At 37.7% G+C, this 11,551-nt stretch overlaps 1 protein-coding gene and 1 pseudogene across 1 annotated transcript in view; both read left to right on the top strand.

Annotated features, from left to right (window-relative positions):
• The window catches only part of LOC133731300 (probable LRR receptor-like serine/threonine-protein kinase At1g07650), an 11,770-nt gene extending 3,792 nt beyond the window's left edge, over window positions 1-7,978 (top strand). The window contains exons 10-22 of the mRNA XM_062158705.1: window positions 6-93; window positions 592-654; window positions 1,328-1,393; window positions 1,491-1,526; window positions 1,617-1,651; window positions 1,773-2,152; window positions 2,598-2,793; window positions 5,784-5,921; window positions 6,063-6,181; window positions 6,263-6,473; window positions 6,565-6,799; window positions 7,027-7,177; window positions 7,286-7,978. Coding sequence (XP_062014689.1) covers window positions 6-93; window positions 592-654; window positions 1,328-1,393; window positions 1,491-1,526; window positions 1,617-1,651; window positions 1,773-2,152; window positions 2,598-2,793; window positions 5,784-5,921; window positions 6,063-6,181; window positions 6,263-6,473; window positions 6,565-6,799; window positions 7,027-7,177; window positions 7,286-7,660 — 2,093 coding nt within the window. The 3' untranslated portion in view covers window positions 7,661-7,978. The remainder of the gene's footprint in view (window positions 1-5; window positions 94-591; window positions 655-1,327; window positions 1,394-1,490; window positions 1,527-1,616; window positions 1,652-1,772; window positions 2,153-2,597; window positions 2,794-5,783; window positions 5,922-6,062; window positions 6,182-6,262; window positions 6,474-6,564; window positions 6,800-7,026; window positions 7,178-7,285) is intronic.
• A 430-nt stretch (window positions 7,979-8,408) lies between these two features.
• Window positions 8,409-11,118, top strand: LOC133731299 (probable LRR receptor-like serine/threonine-protein kinase At1g07650; annotated as a pseudogene).
• The last annotated feature ends 433 nt before the right edge of the window (window positions 11,119-11,551 follow it).

Below are 11,551 nucleotides of genomic sequence, written 5' to 3'. Positions count from 1 at the left end.
AATCCTTCTTTTCCTTTTTCGCAGAGATCTAAGCTTCAACAGATTGGAAGGGGCCATTCCAAATTTTGGTAATATAATGCAGTTGTCAACAATGTAAGGATAAATTCATGAGGGTAGTAAGCTTACATGATGATGTATAAGGACCCTTCCCTTGAGATATATATATATATATATATATATATATATATATATATATATATATATATATATATATATATATATATATATATATATATCAGATCCTATCCAGAGTGAGGTTAGGGTTTAGGGTCACTTTTTGGTCGCATATCTACATCTCAACCGTTCAGTTTTTAGGTACCAATGTATAGATCATCTCTGCAAAATTTCAGCCAAATTGATGGTCTTTAAGGTCTCTAACTCGCTTAAATCAATTGACGAACTGAATCTGTCCAACCTGGATTGATACATACTACTATTAATTATATAAGGAAAAGGCTGTACAAGTATGGATTATCTTAAAAAGCATTTTACTCTTCCTTCTTTCTGCATAACCTTTGAACCTATATATATCAACATCTGTTTCTATTGCTCTTTTTTGAACTGAACCTGTTTCTATTGGTCGGTGATCAGATATTTGACAAGTAACTTGCTTACTGGGCTTCCAGACTGGATCAAAAGTAGAGACAGTCGCTAGTATGTTTCTTCATCTCATATATTACATGTTAATTTCTGCTTCATCCTTTTCATTTTTTTGGATCATATACATACTAATATCATATTAAGAATTTAAGATAGATACAGCACCAGCTTTAACTGTACCTGCCGCCATTTCATAATAGCAGAAGCTGCTACAGGTGCTGCGTTTAACATCACTACAAGTGCAGCATCAAATCTTAACATGCTCGAAGGATCTGAGAAAAACTTAAATTTACCAGCATGAATTGGACAGAATTTGTCATAGTCTGAAAGTTCATGCAATTGTATAGAATCATAAGGTTCATAGCTCATAGGTTATGACACGGCATATAGCTGTAACAGCTTAGGTAAAGCATTCGTGTGTGTAGTTCTGTAGAGGATTGGAGTCTTTATAATCATCAATTTGTTAGAATATAAACTAATAGTGAATACATCCTCTAAGCTTAAACTTTTGGGACTAGTTGTAAACTAACAGAATTTATTACAATCTTTTTCATATCTAACTGGTATCAATTAGTGTCGTTCAGCTTTAAAATTTTCATCTTTCTAACTATCGCAAGTTGAATATATTCATCATTCTTTCCAAATTAAGTTAGTCTACCAAAATACTTTGATGATGTTTTTTTTTCTCGGAGTTCTAGTTAATATAGAGCTTCATCTGTGTGTGCAGCAATATAGATATCTCCTACAATAACTTCTCTCAGAGTTCTGTCCCAACTACTTGTCGAGGGACTTTGTAAGAGCAATTCCTTTTCAGTTTATTATCTTCTAACCTCCTTGAGATAAACGTACTTTACTTTCTTTAAAAGTAACTTCTTTTGTTGTTTTATCAGCAATTGGTTCAGAAGTATTTCCCAACAGAACAGCTCGTAAGCCTCTCACTTAATGAATTTCATGCGAATTTCTAGTTCTTATTTTTAAGTTTCATAATCTAACATAATTTTCAATTTGTAATGTAGAATACTAAGCAATTGCCTCAACTCATGTTCAAAAGGTAACTGAAACTGTTCTGGAATGCAAACCTTAGGTGTATGCTTCTCTGTTAATATAATGTGGAAAATCTACAGAACATATTGTTGATTTCTCTTATAATATATGTCGTTTTCTTTGTATAGATCAGTACTCATTGCATATAAATTGTGGTGGAAAACAAACCACCATCGGAAGCATCAAGTATGAAGGAGATGAAGCCTCAGGAGGTGCAGCAACATTTGTTCAGGCCACACCCCCCAATTGGGGGTTTAGTAGCACCGGTGATTTCGTAGATGCTTGGAGTTCTGACAACGACTATATTGCCAATAATGTTTCCATACTCAAAATGAACAACTCCGAATTGTACACAACTGCACGACTTTCTCCTCTTTCTCTCACTTACTATGCCCATTGCTTAGCAAATGGAAATTACACTGTGAAACTACACTTCGCAGAGATAGTTCTCAGAGACAACAGGTCTTATTACGGTGTTGGAAGGCGAATGTTTGATGTTTATATCCAGGTAGCCATTGGCAGTATTTTTACTTATTTGTATGATATATCATTTGATAGGGAACGAGTAACGCATGAATTATTTGAATAAAGTACGGTGTTGGAAGACGAATATTTGATGTTTATATCCAGGAAGCCATTTGCAGTACTTTTACTTATTTGTATGATATATCATTTGATAGGGAACGAGTAACGCATGCATTGTTTGAATAAAGTAGAGTGTGAAAGGTAGGCTTATTCTAAATATATCAAGCTATTTTGGAGGATAAGTGTCATAATAGGTAAATCTTATATCTATGTTACTTTTACTGTCTAATCACTTGGTTAAATCTAACTGTTCTCCGGAGTTATTCTCTCACAACTTAACTACCTATTCACAACTCTGGATATCCTTTAATTTACCTAGTTTTGAATAATAACGGTTGTCTGTCTTATTTTCTGATAACTTATTGCAGGACAAATTGGTACTGAAGGATTTTGACATTAGAAAGGAAGCACTAGGGGTTGATAAGGAAGTGATCAAGGTATTTAAAGCAGTTGTTAATGTTAAGACTCTACTAATCCGCTTTCAGTGGGCTGGGAGAGGGACAACTAATATTCCTCAAAGAGGAAAATATGGTTCTCTTATATCAGCCATCTCAGTGCAGTCTGGTAAGTAATTTAGTAATGAGTTTTTCTGTTATACTGCGCTGTATTAATCCTGAGAGAAACCTTTCGATTAAACATGGCCATGTGATCATGATTACATATACACTAAAAAAATTGATGGTGAAAAGGGAGGATTAGGCTGCCATTTAGGCTTGATATACATTATTGATCAATTCTTTCAGGTTCAGTGGTTGTCCAACTGGAGTAGATTATTTTACTTGATTTGCATAGCTGGGATTACCAAATGCAAAATTGAATAATTTGATATTGCAACTCGTGGGAGTTCTTGTATTAACTTTTCTATGTTTTTTTTTTTCTCTTTGTATCGTCATTTTCTTCTCTTGCAAGGTTTTACCCATGACACTCTTTATTGTGGTGTGAATATATTACTATAGAGAAAAATTCAGGTACCGTCCCCAAACTATGCTGCCAAGGCCAATTTGATACCCGAACTCTCAAAAGTATCAATGTGATACCCAAAGACCTATATTGGCATCAACGTGATACTTCCGTCAAAAAAATCCAACGGCTCCGTTTGTTTGCTGACGAGGCAAGCACGTGGGCAAAAAAAAAGGGCAAAATGGACTTTTTACCCTTTTTTTTTAATTCATTTTTTTTCTTTTCATTTCTTTTTCTTCTTCTTCTTCTAGCCCAAGACCAGTTCTTTTTCTTCTTCTTCTGGGACCGACGACGATGGTGACTCTCTCCCAAGAAATTAAAAAAAAATGGCTTCTTCTTCTTCTTCAACCTGACCCTTCTTCATCTTCTCTCTCCACCTCCTCTCTCTCCTCTCCTTCTCCACCACCCAAACCATCACTAACCCCGCCGATATCCTCTCCAATTCGGCTCCGCCATCGTCCGCCAGCTCCAATCCTTAGGTTTCACCAACCTCGTCCTCCGCACCCACACCGACCTTGACCTCACGCGCTAAAACGACGTCGAGTCCTTCTTCGCCGCCGAAAAGCCCCAATTCGTAATCCTCGCCGCCACTAAAGTCGGCGGCATCCGCGCCACCAACACCACCCGGCTGACTTTATCGCCCTCAACCTCCAAATCCTGACCAACGTCATCGACGCCTCGCACCGATTCGGAGTCAACAAGCTCCTCTTCCGGGGATTGGTGTAAATGCAAGAGGAGTTGATAACCTTGTCGGAATTGCAGTAAACGCCGGCGAAATTACTGGGGTCGGAAGTGAAATCCCAAGAGGCACCCTACTGAACATCGATCTCTTTTCACTGGGATTGGTGATGCAAGCTCTTTCATCGAGTCAACCGCCTTCATCGACCGCGACCCCTTCCTCAAGTCCCTCATCTCCTGCCTCGACCTCGCCGCCAACCCCAACTCCCGATCCCTGCCGAACTCCGCAGAATATCAGAGGTGCTGCAGCTGGACCCACATCCATTCTTCTTCTTGTTCTTCCCCTTCCTAATATTATTATTATTATTATTATTATTATTCCTATTCCGGTGGAGTTTAACCGGCGGTGTTGGAATTGGAGGAGTTGTAGTATTGTTAGAGGTAAGCGTGTTTGATTTTGAACTGAGCGGGAGGGGTAACCTGACTCTAGATGTGGGCGGGTTGACGGGGTTGTTTTGGTTGGTAGCTGAAAATCTGGAGTGGCATTGCCATTGGTATATGTATTGTTCAGGTGCTGCAATTCCCATGTTGTGATCGGCTCTTCTAATTTGTTTTTGGTTTTTTAGACTCTTCTAATTCTGGTTAGAAGAACATAGAAAAGCACAAACCAGAGACCCAAATGGGAGATCAAATATTAACCCAGATAGAACCAGTCAACAACGAGCAGAAAAAATGAGATAAAACCAGTCAAGATGACTAAATAGAAAGATATGGATTCTATATTGCAGTCCAGTAAAATGATCAATCATAATATCATACTATATTCATCCACAGGTGAGAAAAGAAAGATTTGAGGCATCGGAAGTCATAGGAGTGATTTTAGAAAGGTACACTCTTGACTTTTAGCCATTGGTAGACTTGAGGAGGAATTCTCGGATATGTTTGCAGACATCAGATTATGGAAATGGGATTTTGGTCATACTAAAGGTGTTTTAATTACCAGTAGTTCCTCTCTAGCTACCCAAATTAAGTGATGAAACTGATCATTGGGGTTTTGTTGGTGTATCTCTCACTAATTGCTTTCCCTACATTTCCGATTATTTCAAGTAACATTTGTCCAATTGGATTCCAAAGAACCCATCGCTTCTTCTTAATCTTCGAAGCGAATTGCCATAGTTTCCTTATGCATTTAAAGATTGAATTGCAGTGGGTTAGGTTGAGGTGGAGCTGTAGAGGTGGTCATCAATGGTGAAATTGGATGAGAAATGAGGAAGAAGAAGATAGAATTAAAATTTTCCAAAAAAAAAAAGAAAGATACAATAAAAAAAAATTAAAAGAAGGTTATTTTGGTCTTTTGACCATTTTTTTATCCCCCACGTGCTTGCCACGTCAGCAAGCAGACGGAGCCGTTGGATTTTTTTTACGGAAGTATCACGTTGATGCCAATATAGGTCTTTGGGTATCACATTGATACTTTTGAGAGTTCGGGTATCAAATTGGCCTTGGCAGCATAGTTTAGGGACGGTACCTGAATTTTTCTCATTACTATAATCTGCAAACTTTCTTATCATTTTTTTAATTGAAAATTAAATTTCTGAAGTTAAAAGAATAATTCACCTCTCCATATATTGGTAAAGAGTCAGTACTCAGTAGTCATATTTTAGCTTTTTAACGGCATATCCCATGCTTTTTCACTTAAGAGGAGTTGAAAGACAAACAGACTCCACAACTTCCTTACATTATCCTTTGCTTTCTCTGTGCCTTATTTGTATCTCAACGAGTATCTTAAATTCTTAGTCTTAATACTTTTATATCTCACATATTGCTAATACAAGAATGTTTTTAAGCTATATGGTACTACCTTCTGTAAACTACAGTCTTATGATCACTAATATAGGCTCATATTTCACTTCTAGATTTCAAGCCACCTGATGATAGCAAAACGAAGATTTACATTGTGATTGGAGTTGTTTCAGCTTTATGCCTTATCTTCTTGATATTTGGCATTCTTTGGTTAAGAGGCTGTTTCGGACATAAGACAACCAGAGAAGAAGGTACAGTAGATAATTGTGAAAATCAGTTTTTGGTTGTGAAAAGATAATAGTAATGCACATTTCCCATGCAGTACCGTAAGAATTTCTAAATTGGTCCACTGATTGCACATCTATCCATGAATGTCCCTTGTTACATTACAGAACTGAGAGGATTGGATCTGCAAACTGGTTTCTTTAGATTCAAACAAATTAAAGCTGCCACTAACAACTTTGATGCTGCAAACAAGCTTGGGGAAGGTGGCTTTGGAGCTGTTTACAAGGTATTCTATAAGTCTTTTCAAATTTCCTCATAATTGTATATATTTTCATTTCGATTGTTAATGCTTTGTTATCTTGGCCAGGGGGAATTATTGGATGGTAGTTTTATTGCTGTTAAGCAACTTTCTTCAAAATCAAAGCAGGGAAATCGTGAATTTGTGAATGAAATAGGCATGATGTCTGCATTACAACACCCAAATCTTGTTAAACTGTATGGATGTTGCACGGAAGGAAATCAGTTATTGTTGGTCTACGAGTACATGGAGAACAATAGCCTTTCACATACTTTATTTGGTAAGCTGGAAATTTTAGAAGTGGATGGGTATATATATGATAACTAGCTTGATGAATTTACATTTCTTTAGTTATTTTTTTTTATATTCAGGTTTGGAGGAAGGCCTACTGAAATTGGACTGGCCTACAAGGCAGAAAATATGTGTTGGAATTGCAAAGGGTCTTGCTTTCCTGCACGATGGTACCTTGAAAATCGTTCATAGAGATATCAAAACAACCAACGTATTGCTGGATAGGGACCTTAATGCTAAGATAGCTGACTTCGGTTTGGCTAAGCTTGACGAGGAGGAGCATACCCATATTAGCACCAGAGTTGCTGGAACTATGTAAGCACCCTTTCAATCACTCATTTTGGTCTTTTTCTTGGTTTAGATGACAAGGGTTTTCTTAGGTCGATTAGTTTATTTATTTGACAATAACTTGATTAGCAGCAACCTTGCATTCTAAGTATCAATGAGATTAATGTGACCACATATTCTGGTACCTTGAGTTTATTGGATATTATCTCTTTATGTAGTCAACAAGGAGTCATAGAATGCTTGTTATTGTGCAGAGGATACATGGCACCAGAATATGCTTTATGGGGCTATCTAACCGATAAGGCAGATGTTTACAGTTTTGGGGTTGTTGCATTGGAGCTTGTATCAGGGAAAAACAACATCAAATATCGGCCAAACGAAAATTTTGTATGCCTTCTAGATTGGGTAAGATCTTCCTTATATCAATTAGTAAAACATAAAATGGCTTCTTATTTTCTAGCTGGTCTTGTTTTCTCTATTATAAATTTTATCTCCATTTTCTTCCCAATGCAGGCCCTTGTTTTGCAACAAAAAGGAAACCTAATGGAGCTGGTGGATCCAAAGTTGAATGCTGGGTTCAACAAGGAAGAGGCACTTAGAATGATAAAGGTAGCTCTACTATGCGCCAATTCATCACCGGCACTAAGACCCACAATGTCTGAAGTAGTGAGCATGCTTGAAGGCCGAACTGTTGTTCATGAAGTGACCATAAATCCAAGTATTTATGGTGATGATATGAGGTTTAAGGCCTTTACAGAGGACTCTGATCCGAATATGCAAGAGAGCTTTGAGGAGACTCGAAGCTTCATTCACTCCGATTCAAAACGGACAGCCTCTTCCTCATCGTCAGTCCTGAATATTGATACAGTTAAACCTGGGACCCGATAATGAAATTAAGCACAATGTCGCCCAAGCACACTGCCACAGAAAGCAGCTACTACCTAAATTGAAGTTTGACTTTACCATACAAGCAAGTGAAACCAAGACATGCACTAGAGACTGCAAATATAGTAACATCATAGATGTATATTACCAGGAATTCACCTACATTCATTTGATTGATTCTTGTATTGTTTATGTTCATGTTATGTATATTACCAGGAATTCACATACATTCATTTGATTGATTCTTGTATTGTTTATAAGAGGAGTCCCCAAAAGCTTGGACTCTTAACAGAAAGTTCCTAGTCTACCAGTAATGCTGCAGTGTACCCTGGTCTCAGCACTTGCGTTCAAACTTCTCCCCCACTATCCCTAATATAATAAACATAGGTCTCGGAATTTTATACATAAGCACAAGTAGTAAAGGAGCCAAAAGACGTATAAACCCCTTGAGAAGCGTTTTGTACTTATTCAATCAGAACAGAAAAGGAACCAAAAAAGACGAGTATATATTTAAATTGCAATGGATTGGAAATTTGTAAATCAAAGCAGTATAGTTTAAGTTTAAGAATTATCAAAGGACAAGCTTATTGTATCTGTTTCCAGCTTTCTAACCATTCTCAGAATCTCAGTTGTTCTGCTGTAGCTGTGGCTGTATATCATAGAACTGAAGCTTGTACTTTTTGATGATTTTTTTTTTTTTTTAAACTCTGTAGAGTTCAAGCCTCCTAAAACTCATGATAGCAAAAGAAAGATGCATATTGTGGTTGGAGTTTCAGTTTTGTGCCTCTTCTTCTTCTTCATTTTTGGCATTCTTTGGTGGAAAGGGTGTCTGGTGGATAGCCAGACATCAAGGGAAGAAGGTGCTGTAAATCTACTATGCCAATTTCAAGTATCACATTGGCGTTATTCTTTCAAATTCCATCTGAACTAAGAAACACACACTCAGATACCAAGTCAAAATAAATTTTATCAATTTTCAAAACACTACTAATATTCTAACCTGCTTCTTTGGATAGCTCTGAGAGGACTAGATCTGCAGACTGGCTTTTTCACCTTGAGGCAAATTAAATCTGCCACTAATAACTTTGATCCTTTAAATAAAATTGGGGAAGGTGGTTTTGGTTGTGTCTACAAGGTAGTGTAGTTTTCATTTACGATCCTTATTTATAGGACTTGAATTCATATAATGAATGAAAATTAAATTACCCGTTTAATGCAGGGCATATTATTGGATGGCACTACAATTGCAGTTAAGCAACTCTTTTTTTTTTTTTTTTTGACTTTGTCAAGGGAACCCAAAGGCTTCCTAGGCCCAAGATAAACTCATTCAGCGCATGTGAAATGCTCCAACTGTGCATTACAGCATAGTGCCTGGCCATTTTGACAGCTTTGGGTTCGAACCTAGTTAAGCAACTCTTTTCAAAATCGAAGCAAGGAAATCGTGAGTTCGTGAATGAATTAAATTGGCATGATATCTGGTTTACACCATCCAAATGTGGTTAGGTTATACGGTTACTGTATTGAAGGAATCAATTACTGTTGGTATACGAATACATGGAAATAAGCAGGCGGCATTCTTTGTTTGGTAAGCATATCTGATCTAGAAAAAAGACACTAAAATGATGTATTAAGCACTTTATTCATTGAAAATCTATGTTACTTGCATGTCCAGAGGAAGAGAAAGGCGTCCTAAAACTGGACTGGCCTACAAGGCAAAAAGTATGCCTAGGCATAGCAAGGTGTTTGGCTTTTCTACACGAGGAATCAACTCTGAAGGTTGTACACAGAGACATCAAAACTACGAATGTATTACTGGACCAAGACCTGAATGCTAAGATTTCGGACTTTGGTTTAGCCAAGCTTGACGAAGAGGAGAACACACATATTAGCACAAGAATTGCTGGAACTATGTAAGTAAACTGTTGATGTAATCTCTTTCTCATATGCAAGTTCATTGCTGAAATGTCAACCAAATATTTGGTTTGCCTGTAATTTTGTGTTAATATACTGCTGACAGTGGCTATGCTTAAGACGAAATGCATATATGATGCGAATCAGCTGTCTTAGAAACCAACCTTTGTTTTGTTGTGCAGAGGATACATGGCGCCAGAATATGCACTCTGGGGTTGTTTGACCTGCAAAGCAGATGTCTACAGTTTTGGCGTTGTTGCATTGGAAATTGTTGCCGGAAAGAACAACATGAAGAGTTTCGACCAAATGAAGATTTTGTATGCCTTGTGGACTGGGTAAGAGATATTTTCATTCAAATCCCCTCAGTAAATGCACTGGAATCACAGTTTCATGGTCATTATTAGTTTATTACTTCAAGGACTTGTCCTTTCAACTTGGTCATCGTTTTATGAGTTGCATTCCATTGCTAATTTCTATCCCTTGCTTACTTCAGGCCCTTGTTTTACAACAAAAAGGGAAATTAAAGGAGCTGGTGGATCATCTCCTCCCTTAACCCTAACATACGCCTAATATGACAAAACCCTAGGAGAGTTTTCCTCTCAACCTAGTCTTCAACGGCGCCCTAGCCTCCTTCCCTAGTTTCCTGCTATCACTCTATTCTCAACTTCTCTCCATCCGATCGATGGCTTCCATTGATGTTGTCACAACAAGCATCGCTGCTTCCCTTGCCCTCGCTGAAGGAGGCAGCGCAAGCCGCAAGCCGATCCTAAGGCAGAACTTAGGGTTCAGGAACGGGGTGGAGATTTATTCTTGTTCTCCTTTGAACCAGTGTGTGATCGCAACAAGGTACTCCGAGGTGGGGTTTGGTGTTTTGATCGAGCCCTGGTTTGCTTTGAAGAGTATGACGACGTCAAACCTCTTCATGAAGATCTTGCAGCTATTGGTACTGTTCCTAGCCCTAGAGACAATGGCAAAGGAAAGATTTAAACTTTCCTGGTCTTCTTGCCTAATACTAGAAGTATGGTCTTCTACTACTTTCATCTTAGTTTCTCTAGTTGTACACCAATTGAGGTCTCTAGGCGACTAGGTTACTGTTCAAATGGAGGTCAGTAGTAAGGATTTTGTTCCTTTGTTGTTAGGCTCAATAAATGAGCGTATGTGTTAACAGTGGAGGGTACCTTGTTTTTTGCTTGGCAGCTTGTGTCATTTATGATTTTGGTATGAGACAGTATCTGATGTACGTGTCTTCTGGCCATGGATAAGTAATGAAATTATCTATTCTTCAAAAAAAAAAAAAAGGAGCTGGTGGATTAGCGGCTCAGATCAGATTTCAACAAGGAACAAGCCATTAGAATGGCTAAACACTAAAGTAGCTTTGTTATGCACCAATTCAGCACCATTGCTTAGGCCTACCATGTCCGTAGTAGCGAGTATGCTGGAAGGGCGTACCCCCGTCCCTGAATTGATCATGGATCCTAGCATTTATGGTGATAAAATGAGGATGTCAGCCTTGAGACAATAGTTTGATCAAATTGTAAATGACAGCTCAATTCGATTTCAAACGAGCTACACTGATCCTCAGAGCCTCCTTCATTCAGCATTTCAGCAGACGTACCATGGACTGATTCTTCGGGTACCACTAGGTCTTCAGATCTCTAGAAACTTAATCCTTAGTTTTTAGTAACGTTGTCACCAATTAAGGAAAGAGTTTCTTGCACAGTTTTTCTTTTTTTTTTGTTTCTGAAACCATAATGTAAACATTCTTCAAAAAAATCTAAATTGCATCTTCAAAGTATCAAGAAGTGATCTTTAACCCGAATGTGTATGTTTTCGACAGATTAATTCATGTAAACTCAAATTTGATAGCCCCAAACTTTCTCAAAAATTGTAAGCGTTTTGGTTCTACTCAAAAATTCAAAAAGTTATATGGTCAATAACATAGTAAGCATTTTGTATATATACGGTGGATTTGACATATTGAGG

The sequence above is a fragment of the Rosa rugosa genome, chromosome 2 (genome assembly GCF_958449725.1).
Source record: "Rosa rugosa chromosome 2, drRosRugo1.1, whole genome shotgun sequence".
In the NCBI taxonomy this organism is placed as follows: Eukaryota; Viridiplantae; Streptophyta; class Magnoliopsida; order Rosales; family Rosaceae; genus Rosa; species Rosa rugosa.
This window is presented reverse-complemented; position numbering and strand designations above follow the sequence as displayed.